Raw genomic sequence first — 24,263 nt, 5'->3', positions numbered from 1 at the left:
ACGTGAGCCACTGAGCCTGGCCCAAAATCAGAATATTAACCAGAGTCAACAGGGTGTGCATTGTGAAAGGCTTTCTTTTCTTTTTTTTTTTCCATTTTTTTCTTTCTAGCAATAACAGTTTTTCCACATCAAGCGTTTTTTCAGTAATTAAGAATCAAAATTCTTGTTATCTGCAGGGACTGGCATTCTGCGGGGACTAGCATTCTTCGGGGACTGGCATTGCCTCCTCTTACGGGACTGAGCTGAATTCGGCCTCCTTTTCTTCTCTGTCTGTCCATGGCAGCTGATATGGCAGAGACAGGTTAACTTGTTATTAGGATGTTTTTAAAGATCACTTCTCACAGCTATTACACATATAGGCTGGGGAGTTTATTTAGGTTTGGCTTGGTTTATTTTAATTTAGGGATTAAGTTGTTTCTCAAAGACTGAGCACCTGTTGACTAGACTCTGCCAGAGGGTAGAAGAGAAGGCATTATGCTCTCTCTCTTTTTTTTTTTTTTTTTGAGACAGAGTTTCGCTTTTGTTGCCCAAGCTAGGGTGCAAGGTGCAATGGCGCAATCTCGGCTCACTGCAACCTCCACCTCCCGGGTTTAAGCGAATCTCCTGCCTCAGACTCTTGAGTAGCTGGGATTACAGGCATGCACCACCACGCCTGGCCAATTTTTATATTTTTAGTACAGACAGGGTTTTACCATATTGGCCAGACTGCTCTTGAACTGCTGACCTCAGGCAATCTGCCCGCCTCAGCTTCCCAAAGTGTTGGGATTACAGGCGTCAGCCGCCGCGCCTGGCCAGGAGGCACTAAGCTCTTTACTCCCTGAAGTCTCCAGGTCAACTGAAGCTACACAATAAATGGCCTGAGGAAGGGGAGGCACTTCCAGAGGAGGAATTCAGTGCTGCTCTCCAGCCCGACAAAAATGAGGGCCTCGCTGAGAATGGGACCAGTACCTGGGAGCACCTCCCAAGGGGATGCCATCTGCCTGCCATGATTTGGGCAGGATCCCTTAAGCCTCTGTAAGGAAACGTGCTGCCCAAAGAGAGGAGGCTGGTGCAGAAGCACAGCTCCCAACACACACACACACACACACACACACACACACACACACACACAGAGGGAACCACACCTGGTTAGGCCAGACCAGGCCTAAAGCCAACCAGGTTGGAGGAGTAAGTCTCAATGCTAACATGTTGGCCAGAGGTGACGTCAGTTGATATTTGTGCTTCACAATTTGCTTTTTGGTAATTGCGAAGTTGTTGGGAAAAATCATTACACCTACAAAGCAATATTTGGCAATAGCATAGAAAAGATACCATCAGTGTTCATGGCAGACTGGAGTCCCTGCTGTCCAGGGCTGTTTGAAGATGCAAAGAGATAAAGTATATGAAAGCCTTGTAAACTATAAAGCATGATCCCAACATAAGGCACTCACAGGAAAACTCCAGCACAGATGGTTTGCAGCTAGGAAGGCCACGACTGATTTCCCCATTTGTTCCAAAATGCAAAGATACTGGATGTTTTTGTTTCTCTTTCTATGCTACTCATCTATGTTCTTGGCAATTGGTAGTTGATTTGCCCAGTGTTACAAGAATATTTGTGATATCTTTTAGTTGGCTATTAGTATATAAATATATTCAAGTAAAGAAAGTGATTGGATTATTGGTTCTGGTGTTTCACACAGCACACATATGCAAATATGCATTGCATAAGAGAATTCATGAATCAATAAACATAGGATTTGCCATATTGGGAAGGCTCGTGTCATTGACAATGCAAGTAGTGACTGCACACCTTCACCCTCAATGCCTGGCAGCGCTTTGGTGATTTGGTGTCATCAGTGTAGTAGCGAGAGTACTAGAGTCATTTGGGGTCTTGTTAAAATGCAGAATCCGATTCAGTGGGTCTGGGGCGGTACCTGAGATTTTGCATTTCCGCCAGGCTTCCAGGGGATGAGGCTGATGCTGCTGGTCCTCAGTCCAGAATAGAGGAATAGAGGAAATAATAATTTTAGGGGTCTTCTATATCTGTGCTGGCACCATATATATGTATTTCTCATCCTCATGGCAACTCTGTAAATTAGGATGATGAAAACACTGAGGCAGAAGGAGCAAAGCACGTGCCCACAGTCATTCAATCAGTAAGTGACAGTTACAGGGCTTGAACTCATGCCTGTCTTAATGCCAAAGTCCCTATTTTCGCACCATACTATTCAGCTGCATAGACTTTAGGGTCCAACACACCTGGATTTCAACCCTCATTTCACCTCCGTTAGCGCTGCGAGGGTGTCCTTGGGACCTCACTTGTCTGCGTTGTCATCTGCTCCTAATCCACAGAATGGGGGCATCACGGCTTCCTCCCGGGGCTGTTCCGGGCCCCACATGAGTTACAGTGCCTGCTGCAATGTAATAGTAGTTGCTCGATGATCTTGGTCCCCTCCCGTTTAGAAATCTACATATAGAGCAAAGTTAAATAAAATATATCTAGACTGTACGTGGTTTAACTCTTGGGTGAAACATTTATATCTAAGATGATGGATTCAGTTTGTTATGCAAGCTTTGGAATTGAGGCTCCTTTCTTTAATAGGATGTAAGTGAGAAGGTCTCCCCATGTGTGTGAGAGAGTATATGTGTGTGTGTGCATATGTGTGTGTGCATGTGTGTGTGTGAAGATGGTGGGATACACCCTGGTTGGCACAGTGGGGGAGGATGCATATACAACATCTAATTTTCTAGTAGATCAAAGCCTGAAACCATCCATTAACCAAGGACAGGTATGGCTTCCTGTCATATATCATTAAGAAAAACCCAAACAAATCATGTGATGTTTAAGCTCCAGATACTGTACTGAGCAAGGTAAAAGCTAATATAAACATAGGTTGGTCTTGATGTATGCAGCTTTCCCCGCAAATTGTCTGAGGAAAGTAGATTTTAATTAAGTTGGTCCAGCCATATAAACATATATTTACAGCCTAGTTTGGTGTTACAAGGTTCTGGTTCCCATTAATCTTCATTTGAGATTATCATCAGGGTTGCCGCCCTGCCAGGTCAGGCAGCAGCTATTACAGACATAGCCATCCCCTGCCGTGCTTCCTGCTTCATCTCCAGCAGACACAAGTGGACAAGCAAAGGGGGTGCTCACAACACTTGGGGACAGGTAAAAGGTCTCATGGAAGGAGGAGGTGCTCTGGGCCTGACCCCCAAGAAGAGCAGTCTCCTGGCTTCACATGTGCACAGGAGTATGGTGTCAAAACATTCTTGTTTTGTTCTTTTCGCTGACTAATTTGTTATTCATTGTCAACAGCTTCCATGGCTCCAAAATTCTCCAGTCGTGCAGATTTAATCTGGTTCATCCAAGAACGTTGCCTAATTTTACTGTAAACAATAGGTTGCTTGGTATCGTTATTGTCAGTGGAAATTCTCAGCACATCTCATGATGACAAAATACAGGCAGGAGCTCCAAGTTTTGTTCCTTACCAGCACCTCCCAGCCACAGTGGCCTCCTTGCTGTTCTTCAGCCATGCCAGACCCTCCCCACCCCAGGGCCTTTGCACCTGCTGCTCACTCTGCCTGGAAGGTGCTTCCCTTCATGATTTACCTCTTGGCCACCGTCAGATCTTCAGTCAAATGCTGCCTGCTCATGAAGCCCTGCCTGGCCACCTTCACACTCAAACACTCTGTTCTCCTTTCCTGCCTCACTTTTAGCCATGTCGTGCATCACCTTCTCGTAGATTCTGTAAATCGTATATCTGTTTATTGTCTGTCGGTGTCCCCTGACATGAAGCTCCATGAAGGCAGGGACTTCCATCTGTTTTGCTCCCAACCCCTGATGCAACGTCTGGCACATCGCAGATGATCATAAACATCTGTGGAATAAATGAATGAATAATTCTTTCTTTGTAAGACCATTACCACCACTGGTGGCCGGGGGTGGGGGGCGGTAATGGTAAGACCATTGCCACCACTCAAAACTCCTTTTGAGTAAGTCATCATAGTTATTGAATATTCATTCGTTCATTCAAAAGCACTTTCTGCCTGTGTCAGGAGAGTGTTGTGCTTTGCCCTGCGGGGAATTCGCCAGTGCTTACAGCATGGTCCTAACCCTTGTATATGAACATGAGCACATGTTTAAATCTGCCTTTGCCCTTTCCAAGAAAGCAAGTCATGGCCCATGGCTGTGGCAGGCCCCTGATGCTGGCTGGGCTCCCTCCTGTTGGGTCTGTTGCTCTCTCTGCCCTGTGTGTTTGTCATCTGCACATGGTGCCATGCTGCTTGGGTGCTGGGGTTGTTGGCATGAGAGGCCTTAGACTTGCTTTCCTATTCAAAGCCCAGTCCAGGATCTAGCAGCATCAGCATCCTCTAAGAGCTTGGCAGAAATGCCAGATCTCCAGTCTCTCCCGGATCTCTGGAATTGGACTATGCAGTATAACAAGACCCTGGGCATCCATCTGCACCTTATTTTTCATTTTTTAAAATTTTTTTAAAATAGGGTTTCACCATGTTGGCCAGGCTGGTCTTGAACTCCTGACCTTAGGTGATCCACCCGCCTCAGCCTCCCAGAGTGCTAGGATTACAGGCGTGAGCTACCATGCCCGGCTATCTGCACTTTAAAGTTAAAGAAGCTCTGCCTTAAAACACAGGAGAAAGTTTTGTCTCCAGCAAACCAAGGCCAATGTGTGGGCTCTAACTGGAAGATTTCATAAGTCAAGCCAACAGGTATTCATCGAGTGCCTGCCATATGTAAAGCAATGGGCTAATTCATCTCGGTTTAGGATTCCATATTCCTGCCCAGGCAGTTTGGACCCAACATTCACATGGGCATATAGTGAATGTTTTATATGCATGCTATAGACATTAGATGTACATAATGTTTTATATGCATGCTAGATCTACCAACAGAGTCAGCATTTCTGCTGTAAACTACATAACTTTTAGCTACTGAGCAGGACAATGTGATCCCTACTCTGATACTGAAACTATGCTGGCTTTTGCCTGTCCTGAGTGTGATAATACAGCAGGAATAGTAAGTGTTGAGCTCTACCACCAGGAAAGATCACTTCTGGTTGGTGTGGTATGGTGTCTACTTAGGACATTTTAAACAGTTTAAACTACAACATCTCTATGATGAAAATAAATACGAGAGATAGAAACCAGACATGTAATCAGAAACATTCTCTCTTTTTCTGAGCAATCAGGGATGTTCTGCCGTTTACCTTGAAGTTGCCTTATGCCATTTCAACAGCCAAGTCGGAGGCTCAGCTTGAAGAACTGGCCCAGATGGGACTAAGTAAGTGTGAGCCCCCTGCCTGGGTCTATCTAAAAATGAATCCATGGAGCAGACTCAATGGTGGGCTCGCTGAGGTTACATTGCTCCATCAAACACACCTATGGTCAAAAATAATTCCCATCTTCCTGGAAAAACTCAGCTTTCAGGTCCCTGTGTTCCCTGAATCCCACTTTCTGAGATTCTTTTTCTACATCTAATGGTCAGCCAACTCTCAAAAAGATTGGTGCTGAGTTTGCCTGGGTAACTCTTGAATGTCCCCAGTTTCTCCATCAATGAGTTTGGGCTACCCAAAATGTTGAAGTTCTAGTGCAAACATCTGTAACGTGTTGGTGTCTTCCCTTTCTGGGGCATCTTGCTGGGGAGAGACAGAGCTTGACTGAAAGGAAAACCTGATGTAGTGCATCCTGCATGCATAATTTTTTCTTTTTTTGAGGGGCACACGGGCATTGACAGCACTTCCGCGCTTTAAGGAATTTGACAGCGCAGACATCTAGAGTAACATCTGTTCCACTTCCTCTCTCGCCGTTCAGTTCTCATTCTGCTGTTCCGGGCCATGTCCTAACCCTGTCGTGATCCCTGCTCTGGCAGTTGGGTACTTGCTTCCCCATCGTGCCTCTTTACCGATGTCCCCTAAGTCCCCATGATTCTGCGGGACGGTGGTGGACAATGGATCTTGCCCACTTTAACTTCTTTTCCCCATTGCCCTGAAGGAATCTATGTGGGTTTAGCTTTTGCAAAAAATGTTCCACCCAGATCAAAGGATGAAATTCTCTTAATATTTAAGGACTTCACTCACTGTGATACTTGACCCAGCAAATAAAAGATATATGTATTCCTCCTTGGGCATTTTTTTTTTTGAGACTGAGTCTCGCTCTGTCACCTAGGCTGGAGTGCAGTGGTGCAGTCTTGGCTCACTGCAACCTCCTCCTCCCAGGTTCAAGCTATTCTTCTGCCTCAGCCTCCCAAGTAGCTGCGATTACACACATGCACCACCATGCCCGGCTAATTTTTTTTTTTTTTTTTTTTTGTATTTTTAGTAGAGACAGGGTTTCACTCTATTGACCAGGCTGGTCCTTTGGCATATTTTTCTCTTAATTTAAAAAACTTGTTTTGAAGCGACTGCCATTTCCAAGGGAGCCTCAGAGAGGAGCCTGGGCATAGCTCTGAATTCCCTTCTGTTGAAACTTAGATTTTTTTTTTTAGAAGGAGCTTCGTTCTGTCACCCAGGCTGGAGTGCAGTGGTATGATCTCGGCTCACCACAACCTCCGCCTCCCGGGTTCAAGCGATCCTCCCATCTCAGCCTCCCAAGTAGCTGCAATTACAGGTGCTTGCCACCACACCTTGCTAATTTTTGTATGTTTAGTAGAGACAGGGTTTCACCATGTTGGCCAGGCTGGTTTTGAAATCCTGACCTTAGGTGATCCACCCATTTTGGCTGTGAAACTTAAGATTGTTTCTGTAGAAGAATTGCCCTCTTGTGGCCAGGTGGCAAGACTGGGTAATGGGATTTGGAAAGAGAATCCTGGCAAAACTCTCAGGCCATAGAAATGTCCCTATTTAACAGTCGCACCTTCTTTTGCAAGTAAGTTCTGCATACCTTTGGAGAGAGATTAAAATACTTGCTGAAGTTAAGTCAATATTATCAACTAGATTCTAGGCCTCTTGAAGATGTGTACCGGGTCTCAGTTCTCTCTGGTGACCTCTGTCCACATAGCTCCGGTTTGATGGTCCACAGGCAATGTGTACTTAGTGCAGAGTCTGCAGAACCAAAGTGTCAAGGACAACGTTTGTGGCATGCCAAGAGAGAGGTGAAAAGAGCTTTTTCCAATGACTGCTAACTAGATGCGACTGAAGTCTAATGAACGTATATTCAAGTTGTGATTATCGGTGTGCATAGTATCCATTTTGTGTAGAGATAGCATATTTTAAAATTCTGTGCCTCAGTAAAAATACTGTTGATCAAACTAATATTTCTTGAGGGTCTGCTTTGTGGCAGACACTGCGCCCCAGACCAAGGACTCAAAGGTTAATCAGATTCCTTCTCAATCCCTGTGTCTCTACCTACTGCCAATGAGGTTTGTAGTTTATATGGGAGATACATATACACATGAACTAAGTATACAAAGTCTAAGGGGACTCAAAGGAGGGAGAAGTAACTTCTCCAAGACGTGCTGTGCTAGCCATTAGAACATAGGGCAAATCTATGTGTAATTTGAAAATTTCTGGTAGCCACACAGGTTAAATTGATTTTAATAATTTATTTTGTTGCATTTAATATATCTAAAACATTATAATTTCTAGAGGTAACCAACATAAAAAAATTTTTAAGATATGAAATGTTTTACATTCTTTTTGTCAAACCACGTATTCGAAACCCATTGCGTATTTTATACTTACAGCACATCTCAACGCAGGCCCTAAATGTTTGTCAGAAATACATGGTTTGTATTTAGATTTCATTAAGTTCACAGTTGAAAAAGTAGATTCTCATAACCGAGTTCCAAAGATATGTAAATGTTTTCCAGTAATTGAACTGAGCATCTAAAATTTAAATTGATTGACACTGAATGGGATTTGATATTGACTTCCTCAGTTGCACTAGCCAACTTCAAGTGCTCAATAGTCACCTGTGGCTGTTGGCTTTCTTGTTGGACAGGGCAGGAATAGGGAAAGAGAAGGAGGGATACAGAATCGATTTCATAAAGCAGGTGACACAGCTGTCACCACACAGACAAGGCAGGGCCAGGAATCCCAAAGCGTTTCTCCTCAGTGCCCCCATGGCCAGCCATTCTGTGTCCATGGGAAAGAAAGACACTGCAAGGCATAGCTAGAGATAGAGAATAGCCTATTCCAGGCTGGGTGCAGTGGCTCACACCTGTAATCCCAGCACTTTGGGAGGCTGAGGTGGGCGAATCACCTGAAGTCAGGAGTTCAAGACCAGCCTGGTCAACATGGCGAAACCCCCTCTCTACTAAAAATACAAAAATTAGCCAGGAGTGGTGGCAGGTACCTATCATCCCAGCTGCTTGGGAGGCTGAGGCAGGAGAACTGCTTGAACCTGGGAGGGAGCGGTTGCAGTGAGGCAATATAGCACCACTGCCCTCCAGCTGGGCAACAGAGCAAGACTCCATCTCAAGAAAAAAAAAAAAAAAAAGAATAACATATCCCACATGGAAATTATAACAGGCACCACTGATCACACCCTACCTCCACAACTTATATGGAACACTGAGACCCATCTGCAAGAGGAGACACAGGCAGTACAGATGATTAAGCAATCTGCATTACTCTGCAGAGCATTGCATATTTATGGGCATGGTGAGGAGATTATATAGGACTTGGGAAGTAAGGCCTCCAAACCACAAAGGTAAATGGTTGGGCCTGCTTGCTGTGGTTTTTCTGCTGATGGAACCCATGAATGTAGTTTTCCTCCTTCGGTGGTTTTAATGCTGAATGTGTAAAACCCTCGGCAGATTGTGTAACATCCCCCAGGCCCAGCTGCTGGTGCTGCCCCTTGAAGGGGAACTTCAAGGATCCATTCCTTGGCTGGCAGCTGCACCGTGGAGGGCATCCCAGGAGAAGTTGTTGGGAAAGGGTGGGGTTGCTTTGGAAGTCGGTTCAGTTTTTGTAAAGCAAGTCAGGAAGCCCCTTTTTCGAGGTGACCTTTTTTGAGATTACACTGGAGCAATTCCAGTTCTTTTTTTTCCCCTTCCTGCTTACCTGTGAAAAGGCAGCGCTGGAATCCTTTGTTGGCCATGCCATTTCTCCAGGGCTTTGAAGGTGACAGGCCCCTGGAGCCTTCCTGTGAGCCCACAGCTGGGCCTGGCAGCCTTTCTGCCCTTTCCAGTAAAGGAATGCAGTAAATCCGAGTACAACGCATCCCCCCTCCCACCCCGCAAGACGCGCCTTGTCATGCAGTGTGCTTTTTTAATTTGTGAAGGAATGGTCTGAGTGTACTGTATTTACATTCTTGTGTTCACTGATAATGACTTTCAGATTTCTGGAGCTCCCCAGCTGACAGCAAGCCCCCGAACCCTCCACCTCCCCGCAGGCCCCTCTCCCCCGACGGCGTCTGTCCTGCCTCCCTGCGTCAGCTCTGCCTTATAAATGGAGTGCATTCTATCAAAACCAGGACGCCTTCGGAGCTGGAGTGCAGCCAGACCAACGGGGCCCTGTGCTTTATTAATCCCCTTTTCTTGAAAGTGCACAGCCAGGACCTCAGCGGAGGCCTGAAGCGGCCGAGCACAAGGACTCCCAACGCGAATGGCACGGAGCGGCCTCTGTCTCCCCCACCCAGGCCCCCGCCACCCGCTATTAATAGTCTGCACACAAGCCCTCGGCTGGCCAGGACCGAAACCCAGACGAGCATGCCAGAAACAGTCAACCATAACAAACATGGGAACGTAGCTCTGCCTGGAACGAAACCAACTCCCATCCCTCCACCCCGGCTGAAGAAGCAGGCTTCTTTTCTGGAAGCAGAGGGCGGCGCAAAGACCTCGAGCGGCGGCGGCCGGCCGGGCGCGGGCCCGGAGCTGGAGCTGGGCGCAGCTGGCAGCCCAGGTGGGGCCCCGCCTGAGGCCGCCCCGGGCGATTGCACAAGCGCCCCGCCGCCCAGCTCTGAATCACGGCCCCCGTGCCATGGAGGCCGGCAGCGGCTAAGCGACATGAGCATTTCCACTTCCTCCTCCGACTCGCTGGAGTTCGACCGGAGCATGCCTCTATTCGGCTACGAGGCGGACACCAACAGCAGCCTGGAGGACTACGAGGGGGAGAGTGACCAGGAGACCATGGCGCCCCCCATCAAGTCCAAAAAGAAAAGGAGCAGCTCCTTCGTGCTGCCCAAGCTCGTCAAGTCCCAGCTGCAGAAGGTGAGCGGGGTGTTCAGCTCCTTCATGACCCCGGAGAAGCGGATGGTCCGCAGGATCGCCGAGCTGTCCCGGGACAAATGCACCTACTTCGGGTGCCTGGTGCAGGACTACGTGAGCTTCCTGCAGGAGAACAAGGAATGCCACGTGTCCAGCACCGACATGCTGCAGACCATCCGGCAGTTCATGACCCAGGTCAAGAACTATTTGTCTCAGAGCTCGGAGCTGGACCCCCCCATCGAGTCGCTGATCCCTGAAGACCAAATAGGTAAGTACCTGCTGTTTTTAAAAATATAAAAATCTATTGTAACTCCGTCCGGGCAGCGCAACCTATGTTTGTTATTTTTGATGAAGCTTACTCTGAAGTTCCAAACATCAGCCAACTCCACCTTCTCTCCCTGTTTGAATGGAAAAATCAGTTTCTCAAAGTAGCTGCTAACTGCCAGGCTCAAAAATGTTTTCGGGAGTGGCAGATTGGAACTGCAGGGTGATTCTGTTCAGGGATGGAGTTCGGCCCTCTGTGCGTCCAGTTGCAGCCTTCTGTGATAAGTGTGTGTCTGTGCGTGCGTGTGTGTGTGTGTGTGTGTGTTGCATGTGCTAGCGTCTCTGGAATTGTGCTTCTCTGCAGGCTGTGCATACATATAAAAGTATTTTTGTTATTTTCTGAGAGGCAGTGGGTATTTTGTTCTGCCTTGGTTGCAAAGTAAACTTTTTATTGAGGTGTAGCATATGTTCAGAGAGCACAAAACTCAGGGATGCATTGGAATGAGTTTCCACCGCAGGCTTACCTGTGGGACAAGTGCCAGACCCTGGATAAGCAGAACCTGACCAGCATCTAAGGACCCCGGGCCCCCGATCTCCCTCAAGAGCACCATCCTGCTGGCTCCTCATCCCATAGACTTCTGTGAGAGGCACGGCTTGGGAGTAAGAAAAAAAAAAAAAAAAAAAAAAGAAAGACAAGTTTGTTTTGTGTACCTTTAAAATAAGTAACATAGTTCGGAGGTCACATGAAAGGTGTTTTCTCCAACATCAAGGGGAAATACTTTCTTTATAATCTTATCTATGCAATGAGTTGCTAATGGTTTATCTGGCCAAGGCAAATTTGAAATTGGCAAGCAGTCTTTTTTTCCAGGGTGAGAATGTTGAAGGGTTTTTTGTTTGTTGTTTCTAATTTCAGAAGGTTGACTCTCAAAGGTTGATTTCAGAGACTTTATTCACCAGGCAGCAGCAGCCATTGGAGCTACCAAACATTTCCAGGCAGTTCAGAAGTGAAACCCCAATTTTTTCTTTCTGATTGGGTCCATTTGCTGAAAGTAGTAAACAGTGTGTGATAGAGGGCTCTTTCTCTCTCTCTCCTCTCTCTTTTCTCCTTTAAGTGATTTTCAGCAGCTCTTTGATTTTCTCACAAAGGAATCAAAGCCTTGTTTGTTTTCTTGTGGTTTGACTGAGGCCAGGCCTGGTTGATCAGGGCGTGGTTAAAGCTGGGGTGTTGCTGGAGTGAGTGGCTAAAGGAATGTGCCCTTGTGAGGTGCCTTCTAATTAAAAAAGGCGTCAGGGAGAGGGCAGAATATCCATACAAGCTGCCTCTTTCCCTGTCCCACCAGAGACCCCCTATCAAGGGGGACTATATGGGACTCAGTATTAACAGGAACCCAACCTGCAGGGGAAGCTTCCTCTTAGGGGCTGGGGTCGGGGAGTGCTGGGCAGTGGAGGGTGCAGCCAGGCAGGCGCTGATGTCAGGCCTGAGCTATGTGGCCAGCGGCGCCAACCAGCCCACAGTGCCTGGCCTTCCCTCCCTGCTGATGCTGTAAGCAGCAACCCAAGTCCATCCCGGGAAGCTCTGCAGCCAGCTCCTTTTGTTGTCAAGTTTGGATATGGTACTTGCTCTTAGAACTGAAGGACTCACTCATTTTCTACAAAAACATGCTGAAAATTATACAATCACTACTCTAGAAGGATGCAACTTTTAATTTAAGATCATTATGGAGCTTCGAGTATGAGCCTGGCAGCCGGTCCAAGCTATTCCAGTGGGTCCTCGCCTCATCCCTGTGAACAGGCATCGGCATCCTTTACGGATTGGAGGAAGACAGGGAGGGCCATGCCAGGCCATGCCATTTGTCTGCCTGCCACGCTATCTAGTGACTAGCAGGTGCAGTATTTGAACTTCTGTCGGATCCAAAGCCCGTGTTTGCTGAGCTCACTGTTCTGCTGCTGCTGCCTGTGTTCCTATTTTCTCATCAGAAGTTCAGGGGAATTGTAACAGCAGGGCCAACCCTGTGTTGAGACTGTTCAGACTGACACTCTCTGTTGAGGCATGGGTATGGCCTCCAGAAGCATTGCCATGTTTTTTCTGTGGGTTTGTTTGGTTTGGTTTTTTAAACTTTTGCACTGAAAGCAGTCAGTTCCTCCTGCTTCTTCATAAGTGAAACATTCTGTTTTGAAAGTGCTAGACTTTTGAAGTAAAGAAGGTGAATGGGAGAAGAGGTCAACCTGAGAAACTCATCACAAGCCCAGGTGGAAGGAAAGATGTGACCCTAATTATTAGAAAGCCAGTCCCCAGAGAGGTGCGCTTTACTAGATTACTCTGACAAGAACGTGGACTTAGCCAGCCCACTTGTCTATGTTTTACATTTTCCTAAAAGAAGGAATCACTAGCTTACTAAGGACTTGTCAGTACAATACCTTTAAGACTCATAACTGACTCAAGGTTGGCATATTTGAATAGATATTGTTCATGTTTTGCAAATTCAGGAACAGAGGCCAGGATGTGTAGAGTGATATGCAGAGGTGATGTCTTGGTTAGGAGAGGAGCTTGCATTCAGTCAGATCTTCTTACCTTGCTTGTGCACTAATTCCCACTGTGTCTGACTTCCTGTGCAAAACACCAGATAGTCTTCACTTTGACCGCCACCCTCAGAATTCCAAGCCTCAAATTTGTTCTGAATAGGTGTCCACTGATGCCTATAAGGGTTTTTGAGAATGCCAGTTGGGTTTCTCTGCTTTAAAAAAAACATCTAGTTCTATCCTCATTTCCTATAGCTTCTGAAGACGATAGCTGTGAACTAGAAGACAGAATTCTAATTTAAAGCCTAGATTTATGGAACATCCTGAAGTCAAGAAGGTAGGAGGACGCATTACACTGGTTTAATCCATGTATGTTAAAGCAGTCATTCTTAGTTGAAAATGACCCTATGAATGTATGCACATGTATCTGTTTAGTATATGGAGATAATACTCATCTGTCTTCTTCAGAGAGTGGTTCTTCAGTTGCATAGAGAAAAGCTAATGAGAAAAACAAATAGTTCGCACTCACTTTCCTTTTGCCCATGTGCTGGTGTCACTACTCCTTTCAGCACTTTCTGGACAAGTGCAAATGATCAACAGTGAATCAATCTCAAAACTGAAAAACTGCCCTGTAAATGATTATGGAGAATTTGCATTCTATTTAGACTATGCTTTGGAGTACTTCCAACCAAAAGCCCCCCCACGCAGAGGTTCCTGAATACATGTTCATTGCCTGGCACCAGCTAGGTTCTCCTGATTGGAGAATGAAGCCAACGTGGGTAAGACACGGGTTTGTTCCCGTGTGTGCCAGCTCTCCATTCATTCCAGGCCACTTATTCCCAGAGAGCCATCACCTACTCTCACCCCTCCAGAGTGGTACATGGAAGAACAAACAATTGCTTTAATAAGAGTGTGCAGTTTTGGGGCCCTACTTAAAGCCTTGATATCAACCACGTGATCACACACGGACAGTGTGCTGCACTCGTTGCTGACGTTCCATGCTATAGGATGTAAATGGGGTGAAATCACTGCCTGCTCCCACACATGCTCCTCACTGGTGGGTGTTCACATCCCATCCCACCACTCTTGCTTTAGTCTTTTCAACCCATGGGGGAAATCCATCCAAAATTTTTGGTAGAGAAATCTTCACTTTGCAGAACTTGTTGCAATGTTGTGGTTAGTGTTTTCATTTTAGTAAAATAGTGTTTACTTCTGACTTGATGTCAGCCTTAGGAAATCCCTCTGTTTTCAAGGCTTGTTTCAAGAAAAACAAAATTTGTCCAACTCCAAAAATGTTAGTAAACTTAAAATTTTCTATTTCATTCAGATACTCACCACAGACTATCAACAGTGATACAAAAAGAGTCAAATGTTCATATTCCTAAAAGTCAGTAGGGAAAACAAGAAGGTGCTACAAACCAAATGTATGTTTTCCCCAAAGAGCAATTTAATGATTTAAAGAAAAAGTATTCTTAAAATCATTTACCACATATTTCAAAGATCACTTTGATTTATGTATCTGAGTGTTTTTTGTGTGTTACTAGAGAAATGATACGGAAAATGTGGCTAGACATCAGGGAGTACAGCGCACATAGAAAAGGGGATTGGAATGATTCCCAGGGAGTTAAACGATCATAACTACTCTGGTTCAGATCTGTTGTTTGTTTTTTAAAAAAATGCATAGTTAAGCTGGCTGTACCTTCGATATCTAGTGTGACTTGTTTTTAATTTTTCAGGTCACAGTTTTTCTCAAGCCCCTAAGTTATCTTTTTTTTTTTTTTGACAAAGAGCTATTCTGGGGCTGGGCGCAGTGGCTCACACCTGTAATCCCAGCACTTTGGGAGGCCGAGGCAGGCGGATCACCTGAGGTCAGGAGTTCAAGACCAGCCTGGCCAACATGGGGAAACCCTGTCTCTACTAAAAACACAAAAAAATTAGCCGAGTGGTGGTGATGGACACGTGTAATTCCAGCTACTCTGGAGACTGAGGCAGGAGAATTGCTTGAACCCAGGAGGCAGAGGTTGCAGCGAGCCGAGATCGCACCATTGCACTCCAGCCCACGCAACAAGAGCAAAACTCCATCTAAAAAAAAAAAAAAGCCATTCTGAGAGGTGTAGCCGGGGAAGAATGCTAGTGCCAAACAGAGATTAAAACCTTGAATCTTCTGACTTCTGATCCAGTACATGGGACCCTATCGCCTGAAGGAACAAATGCCCTTGCAGAGTTAACAAGAGGCAGATAAAAAGAAGAAAGATTGAGGTGTGCAAAAGGATACCTATCTTACGTCCCCAAATTAATTTAAATAGAAGACCACAATAAGAAGCACCCGTTTCTCCCCTGTGGGGCATCCTTTGTTGAATAATTTTCACTCTAGGGCATCAAAACGGGTCAGTTATGTTACATCAACCAAAACAAGGCGACACCCTGGAGTTGTGACTCTGACCCTGAGTCCCTGACTCTGTGATGGCCCGCACAAGGGTGCTGTTAGCGCCGTACCTCGGAAAGACCTTACTCAGAAGGTGGGTGGAACATCACAAAACAAGTCACACGAAGATGTCCGCTCCAGAGTCTTTTCTGGTCATATCCCTAGAGTCTTTCTACCTCCCAGGCAGGAAGCATCACTGGGTAAAAGAGGAATTCATGTAGGAATTGACAAATGTCACCCAAAAGACACCTAAAATGCTGCATGAATTGTGTGGCAGCATCAGGCTCTTTAGGGCACACCCATGTTTTCCCACCCCTCCACTCCAGCCAAAAGGAGGTTCCCGCTGGCAGTCTCTGTGAGGCCAGCACCGCGTAGACGCGGCCCTCCCTGGGCCTCAGGTCCTACCCATTGCCTCGTCTCACTAGCTCAGTCTTGCAACAGGGAACAAGTGGTGCAGACACAGCCCCCACTCCTCGCAGACACCGTATCCACTTTGGAGCTTCTCGGTTCTTGTCCAGGTCCGGGGGACGTCACAGCCACCTCCTCTATGGAGTCAAAGCGTACGAATTAAATGCATCCCATGTTTTCAAAAGAGCCAAGTGAGAGCATCAGTAATCGCTCCTCGTGGGCGGTCCTTCATGGTTTACAAAGCACTTTGATGTATAGAATCCCCTTTAATCCTCCGAATGCCTTGAGAGGCTCTATTTATTGCCCTCACTTCTATAGATGAAGAAACCAAAAGCGTAGCAAGGTCAAGCTAAGATGCAGGCGCGACTGACACGGACCCCTGGCAGGCCTTGTCTGCACCTCTGGTGGCAGGGAATTACCACTACCTTCCAGCTGGTTTTATGTGGCAGGAAGGTGACCTCAGAGTTGAAGGCACATCACACCGGAAGGTACTGTTGTCTGCATGACTCATCCCTGACGCTGTTCTCCTGATCCCCTGTATGCCAGGTTTCTGCCCTGTAAAATTAAAGATTCCCTTCTTTCCATACTCTGTTCTTTGGAAGCAAGTCACTTAGCACTGCCCACACTCAAGGGATGGGGTGGAATTAAGCTCCACCTCCCAGAGGCAGGCGGATCTACGTAAATTCTTAAAATTCTTCCATAAGGTAGCCCGGTGTGGTGGCATATGCCTGTAGTCCCAGCTACTTGGGAGGCTGAGGCAGGAGAATCGCTTCAGCCCAGGAGGTGGAGGTTGCAGTGAGCCGAGATCGCGCCACTGCACTCCAGCCTGGGCGACAGAGTGAAACTCCTTCTCAAACAAAACAAAACAAAACAAAAAACACCAAAATTCTTCCATAAGGATTAGTCTCTTCCCTGCCTTCATTTTTCCTGGCCTTTTACTAAAAGACACTGAAATCGGACGGATTTCCTACATCAAATATCACACAGATGTAACCCATACTTTTGTGGACTAGCTTTCCTTGAAGCCCACCAAAATAAGCAGAAACTAAAGTGGATCAAAGCCCCAGTGCTTCTTATCCTTATTTTGGTCCCTTTCCTTGCTGGGCTGGTGAGATCTTCCTTAAAATCATGCAGTGTCCTTTGTTATGTATTATTTATGAGCCAAAGTGTGCATGGCCAGCAATACTTAAAACCAACCCAGGTTACAGGACATCCCTGCACCGTGAGGGGGTGCCCCACCCCTGCCTGCCCCACACGTGGGCAGTGATTTCATCACTAGAGTTACACACCTGTATTCTGCAGGGGTAAAGAGAAGAAGTATAATTCCATGTCTTCTCCCAAAGGAAGGATTTTCTGTCAAATTTTACACATTTGGAGTGTGTGCCACATGCAGGCCTCGGGCTAGGGACTTCAGGTGATGCTAGGGACTGCAGAAACCCAGGTGTGATTTTCAGAGGGCTTCCCCTCAAAGAGAAAACACTAATTCACTCTATGTCAGGGTAGAGGCAACAAAGAAAGTAGCATGCTTACAAGGTATCAGATGCATACAACTGCTCCTGGTGGAGATGCCACCCAGTCCTCCCAGCAACCACCTCGGGAAGCTGTGAGTGGCCCCATTTTACAGATGAGGAAGCTGAGGCTGGGAAAGATCATCTTTCAAGGTCAGAAACCTTGAAAGGTTTCTGACCCATTCAGACTCTGCATCTGACCTGAGTGCCTCTGCAACCCCAGGTGGCCCGCTTTTTTTTTTTTTTCTTTGCACAGTTTGTAATAGAGGATTAGCAAAGTGCTGTCATGGTGGCCCCGGTGTCATATTTTCAAGATCCTGCCTTCCACCCTCCTCAGCCACCAGCTCTGCTGGCATGAGATGGAGAAGTTTCTTGGCTGAAAGGCAGGGGTGTGTGGTGGCTCAGAGGAAGGGCTCAGGCAGGGTTGGAAGCCCTGACTCTGCTACTGCTGAGCTATAGGTGCTTGGTCATGTTTCTTAATATCTCTGTGCCTCAGTTGCCTCACATGTAACATGGTATTGTGGACGCCATCGTGCTCTGCCCGCTGACACTTGCGTACCAATCTGATGTCCAGCTTCCAGCACCTGTGACATTTTGCACGAGGTTTTCCCATGCCACCAGAGCTCTGGCCCAGGGTGGGCTAGAAAGGCTGAGGAATTGATGCCCATCCACCTCCAGGAGCAGCCTCAACCAGGGACTGAAGGGAGCAAGTGTATCCAGAACCCAGCTGCCTCTCCTTCCGAGGGGCAAGTCGAAGGCACGTTCAATGCTGCCTCTAGGAGTTCCCCAGCAGGCCTGAGCTCCACCTGCCAGCCATGATAACTGGCTTAATAAAGCAAACGACATTGGCTGCCTTCTCTCCCAGACCAAGGCTTCCTGGGATCACTTCCCAAATTTAACCACTCACATTCAAATCCTTGTCTCGGGATTGGCTTCTGAGAGAACCCAAACTAAGACAAATAGGGATTATGCGCCCATTTTAGTCGAAGAGTTGTTTCAATAATTGTAAAGTGCTTAATCGTGCTTAGAACATACTGAGCATTCAGTCAGTGTTAGTTCCGATCCTTAATCCAGTAATACAGCCAAAGGAAAATATGTTAGCACGTAAAGAAAAGAAAGCAGCAACTCGTTTTGCCCTTTTTGTAGCAAGGGAGGTCTACATGCCTGCCATCTCCTGACTTGTTGGAAGTGGAAGCAACATGGTTTGCGTTTCTTCTCCACTGCCTGGCAAAGTCACCTGACTTCCAAGCCTCATGGCCATCTGTAAAATGAATGACAGTAGTTCCAGCATCGTAGGGCTGAAGTGAGTGTTAATAAGGTAATACATATACTATTAGAATAGGAAGTGGTCAAATAAATGCCCATTAAATGTTAGCAATTCTAAATGTTTTACATTTTCACAATTTGACTTCCCTACAAAAAAGGCCCATATCTTGTTATCAAACATTAGCTTCTATTTCTACGACTTTACCTTTAAAATAAACAATTGCCGGGCTCGGTGGCTCATGCCTGTAATCCCAGCACTTTGGGGAGGCCAACACGGGTGGATCACGAGGTCAAGAGATCGCGACCATCCTGGCCAACTTGGTGAAACTCCGTCTCTACTAAAAATACAAATATTGGTTGGGCGTGGTGGTGCGCGCCTGTAGTCCCAGCTTCTCTGGAGGCTGAGGCAGGAGAATAGCTTGAACCTGGGAGGCAGAGGTTGCAGTGTGCTGAGATCACGCCACTGAACTCCAGCCTGGTGACAGAGCAAGACTCTGTCTCAAAAAAAAAAATAAAAATCAGAATGCTAGAACTAGAATAAGCTAAGAGGGCATGTGATTTAAACTCATGGATTTTTACATTTTAAATGTGTTTATGTATTTAGGAGGTACACGTGCAGAATTCTGACATGCATATGTTGTGCAGTGATGAAGTCTGGGCTTCTGGTATACCCATCACCTGACTAGTGAACAGTGGAACCCAATAGGTGATTTTTCAACCCTTACCTTCCTCCTACCCTTGTCCAGTACTTTTGGTTGTAACCTGTACATTTTTAATACAATCACGTGTTGTTTAAAGACAGGGATGCATCTGAGAAGTACACTCGTAGAGAATTTTGTTGCTGTGGGAAGATCATAGAGTGCTTACACAAAGCTAGATGGCATAGCATACTACACACCAGGCTATATGGTATAGCCTACTGTTCCTAGGCTACAAACCTGAACAGCACGTGACTATACTGAATAGCGCAGGCAACTGTAACACAATGCGAAGTATCTATGTATCTAAACATGTCTAAACACAGGAAAGGAAAAGTAAAAATACGGTATCAGAATCAGATGGGGTCAGGCACAGTGGCTTACACCTGCCTCTAATCCCAGCACTTTGGGAGGCTGAGGCGGGTGGATCACCTGACGTCAGGAGTTCGAGACCAGCCTGGCCAACGTGGTGAAACCCTGTCTCTACTATAAATACAAAAATTAGCCGGGCGTGGTGGCACATGCCTGTAATTCCAACTATTTGGGAGGCTGAAGCAGGAGAATCGCTTGCTAACCTGGGAGGCGGAGGTTGAAGTGAGCTGAAATTGTGCCACTGCACTCCAGCCTGAGCAACAGAGCGAGACTCCATCTCAAAAAAAAAGAATTTTATGAGACCACCCTGGCATATGTGGTTCATCATTGACCAAAACACGTTGTTATGAAGCATGTGATTATATTACGTGGTTTAGACTCTGGGTGTGGTTAGATTCCCTGGAGAATATTGATTTTTACTTTGTGTTGGTTTTAACAATCACCACCTCAGGTTCAGACTGCTGGCTCTGTCTTGCCTTCCGTGGACAACGATTACGATGGCCATCCAGACACTGGCAGTGAGAGGGGAGGGGACTTGGCCTCTCCATGGCTCCCAGGGCTCTTTCTAACACAAGCAGTTTCTCCAGTCTTCAGCTTTGCCTCTCGGAGTCTCACTGCCTCTGGCCAGCAGCGAAAAACCAGAAAGTGCACACACAAAGCCAGTGAGTTCCTGCTGGTCTTGTGATATTTCCTTGTCTATCTCCAGCCTCTGGAATCCATGCTATAGGGTGGTCAGCATGAAGGAAAGGGTCAGGGTTTCTGTCTTTCATCCTTAATGGGTGAGTGAATCAATTATTGGAGAAGTAATAAGAGTGAATCACTTCTTATCTAGCGGCCAAGACATTGAATACTTCCTATAAATTACTGCAGTAAGTGACATTTAGTCAAGGAAGAGCCAGCAATTGCTATGGTCTCGACCACTTTCCTCTTATGGATTATTTTGGGGCCAGTTGATATAATCTTCATAAATATTTTCAGAAAATTTGTTTCTAGTTTTGGTCATTTAGAAACACTTAGTTTCTAAAATTCAGTATGTTGTGGCTTGAACGATTTTTTAGTATTTGCTTGTCATTAGAAAAATAGAAAAGAAATGAGTAAGGCTGGGCATGATGTCTCACACCTACAATCCCAGCGCTTTGGGAGGCTGAGGTGGGAGGATACCTTGAGACCAGGAGTTTGAGATCAACCTGGGCAACATAGTGACACCCCCCACGATCTCAACAACAGCAACAACAAAAAGACATTAATGAGATTTAAAAGCATATAATCACCTTATTCATTTCCTGTAAAGGTTTCACGTGTTTGCTTTGCATTCATGCTTGTGGATAAAACAGTCGACATTACTCCAAGAACTCAGGAAACATTTTGTGGGCTCAAGTGCTGGCTCCCCCTCTTGATAGCTGCATGACAAAGATGTCTTTGGGTTTCAGTTTCCTCATCTGTGAAATGAAAACATAGTAATCCTCCCTGGATGGGGTTTTGTTTGAGGATTTGAAGATCTAGTGCAAGTAAAGTGGCTAGAATAGTGTCATTGTTCTGAGAGTTTAAAAGATTTTGTTTTGTTGTCTAGGAATTAAAGATTAACGCCAACAGAGATCACAGAAAGCAGCGGAGAGTCGTAATTTATAAGAAATGTGACCATCTTGTTCTTTCCTCTTTTGTCTGAGGTGGTTCACATTCTGAAAGATCGTCTGTTCCTTGGGTTCCTCAAATCCTTTTTCCTTCTTGCTTTGTGAGCAGAACCTTGCTTTTCCTACTGGACAGAGCCAGCTGGGGCCTGGGTCCCTCTTTTCATTTAGGCCCTTGTCCCCTACTCTTTATGTTTATTAAGGATTTGGGGAGGATGGGGAGGAGGAATAAACCTCTGAAAAAAATGCAGAGACCAGTTTTCTTATTTTAAAATGATGGTCTTTAAAGAAAAATATACTAAAGGCTGGGCATGATGACTCACACCTGTAATCTCAGCACTTTGGGAGACCAAGGCGGGCAAATCACCTGAGGTCAGGAGTTCGAGACCAGACTGACCAATATGGAAAAACCCCGTATCTACTAAAAATATAAAATTAGCCAGGCGTGGTGGCACATGCCTGTAATCCCAGCTATGCAGCAGGCTGAAGCAGGAGAATCACTTGAACCTGGGAGGCGGAGGATGCAGTGAGCCGAGATCGCACCACCGCACTCCAGCCTGAGCAACAAGAGCAAAACTCCGTCTCAAAAAAAAAAAAAAGAAAAATGTACTAAAATTTACCACTAACAATTACTTTTTCATTTTATATCCAGAAAATGGGCTACTCACTTGGCAATTGGTCCTAGGTTTCAGCCCTCCTAAGATATTTCCACAGCTTTTTTACACCCAGGGTGGAGTTCCCCTAGAAGGCCAGCCCTCCTCCCTGGCAGCAAGGATGAGTGCACAAGGAGCCTGTCCAACTTGCTACTAACGACCTTTCTACTCTCGTTCCCCAGGAGCAGCTGGGAGCCTTTTGGGGATGATTTGTATTAACACTCTGGCCCAGAGGTAACCGGGCCCACTCTGAAGTTAAAAGTTGTCCTTGGGTTCAAGGTGAAAACCTCAGCCTGGTCTTCAGTTGTTTCCTGTGTCTCTGTTATATACATTTATTGAGGTTTAACTTACATCCATAAAGTGTGTAAATCTTAAGTGCTCATCTCAACAAAATTTTACACACACGCACACCCATGTGGACACAACCTAGATCCAGATACAGAACATCTCCAACCCCTGGTGTCCTGTCCCAACCCAGATCCTCCCCAAGGGTGGCTGCCATCTGACTCCTGTCACCACAGGTTAGTTTTGCCTGCTTTTGAACTTAGTATAGATGAAATGCTGTAGGAGATGCTCTTGTGTCTGGCTTGTTTCACACAGCATTGTGTCCATGAGATTCATCCATGTTGCTCTGGAGCAGTAATGTGAGCTTTTTCATTGAATAAATACATTCCATTGTCTGAATTTCATTGTAGTATTCCATTGAATGAATATATCCAATGTTTTCATTCTGTCCAAATGGGCCTTTGGGTTATTTCCAACTTGAGGCTATTATAAATAACACTACTGTGGACAGTCATGTACATTTCTAATTAATGATTAATATGGCCTTTGTCCTCCTGTGGTGACCCTATTTTAACCAAGTTGCGGTCACTTATAACCATGAATGTAGCTTTCAGAATGTTTGGATAAGAGGAATAAAGTGGCGAGTATTTATAAAGTGACCTGAACTTCACAATTAAAAGATCATTTACTTTGAAAAGCTGTATAAATGGTTATTTAAAATAGCTATGTGGCTTCTATCAAGCTATAAGTCATCTCTGAGCTTCAGTTTCCCCATCTGTTAAATGGACATAGTATTGTGCAAAAATAATAGAACTGTTTGAAGGATTAGGTGATAGTGAAGTAAAGCACTTAGATGGAGCCTGGCCATCTGAATGCTCAATATTAATTGCTGTTATTAATCTTTTATCATAATGATGATGTAGGGTAAAGACAAAGATGCGATAAAGTTGCGCGAGCATATCACACAAAGCAACCAGCGTAAACCAAGTGGTTTTTTTAAATGCCAGATGTAAGTTCTGCTTTTCTTCCTACTTTATAACCTCTTTCTCATCAACGTTGATTCCTATAGTTAAATAAACCTGTATTTAAACAAAGAGATCTCCTGGATAAGATGGAGGAGGAAGAAAAAAGAAAAAAAAAACTTGGGCTGGGGAATCTGATGATTGTTGGGTCAGCATTAACTTTTGGCCTCAGTTTTAACCTTGGGGGACTGTTTTCATTGTTTGTAACTCTGCCTTAGATTTCTCTTTCCTGGCCTTCTAATAATAGGTAATCATTTGAATTTAATCTGATCTGATCCAGTGTCAGGAATTCCAAAGGCCAGAGAGACAACTATTTCTTTTTCTTTTTTCTTTGGAGACAGAGTCTTATTCTGTCACCCAGGCTGGAGTGCAGTGGCAGGATGTTGGCTCACTGCAACCTCTGCCTCCAGGGTTCAATCAATTCTCATGCTTCAGCCTCCAGAGAACCTGGGATTACAGGCGTGCACTACCAGGCCAAGCTAATCTTTTGTATTTTTAGTAGAGACGGGGTTTCACTCCGTTGGCCAAGCTGGTCTTGAACTCCTGGCCTCAAGTCATTTGCCCACCCCAGCCTCCCAAAGCGCTGGGATTGCAGGCGTGAGCTGCCAGGCCTGGCCTAACTTATTTCTAATCTTACATGTTCCATTGGCTTCCCACATGGAATCACATTAAGGTGTCATCATTTTAAGTGTGGATGCTGCAGCAGAACCCAGGTGGCTTTGATGAGAATGTGCAAACATGTGAGATTAAAAAGCTGCTATTGACAAAGCAGGGGAGTTATTATTATATAAATAGTCTTCAGTCTGCGTCTTTGGATTTATGGTACTGGTCATTTCAGTATTAGCCAAGAAAGCTACCCCACTGGGCAGTCACTCGAAGGAGGGAAGAAGAACGCCTCCCACACCCAAAGGTGTTTCCTAACTCGAAACAGAAACACATTTCACACATTTTTAACTTTTAATTTTGAAATCATTTCAGACTTCCAGGAAGGTCGCAAAAATAGCACAAAGAAACAGCTACCCTTCACCCAGATTCCCAAATGTTAGCACTGTGCCACATCTGCCTCA

At 45.6% G+C, this 24,263-nt stretch overlaps 1 protein-coding gene across 13 annotated transcripts in view; it reads left to right on the top strand.

Moving 5' to 3' along the window:
• The window catches only part of RIN2 (Ras and Rab interactor 2), a 236,084-nt gene that overhangs the window by 197,139 nt on the left and 14,682 nt on the right, over positions 1 to 24,263 (top strand). For all 13 annotated transcript variants that reach the window (XM_064375666.1, XM_021673564.2, XM_064375585.1 and 10 more), the window contains 2 exons: positions 5,190 to 5,281; positions 9,279 to 10,415. In XM_064375666.1, the coding sequence (XP_064231736.1) occupies positions 5,190 to 5,281; positions 9,279 to 10,415 (1,229 nt within the window). The remainder of the gene's footprint in view (positions 1 to 5,189; positions 5,282 to 9,278; positions 10,416 to 24,263) is intronic.

This window comes from Aotus nancymaae, unplaced genomic scaffold, assembly GCF_030222135.1.
Source record: "Aotus nancymaae isolate 86718 unplaced genomic scaffold, 86718_ANA_hifiasm-v0.15.2.pri h1tg000001l, whole genome shotgun sequence".
Lineage (NCBI taxonomy): Eukaryota > Metazoa > Chordata > Mammalia > Primates > Aotidae > Aotus > Aotus nancymaae.
Note: the sequence above shows the minus strand (reverse complement) of the source record. Positions and strands in the feature narration are given on the sequence as shown.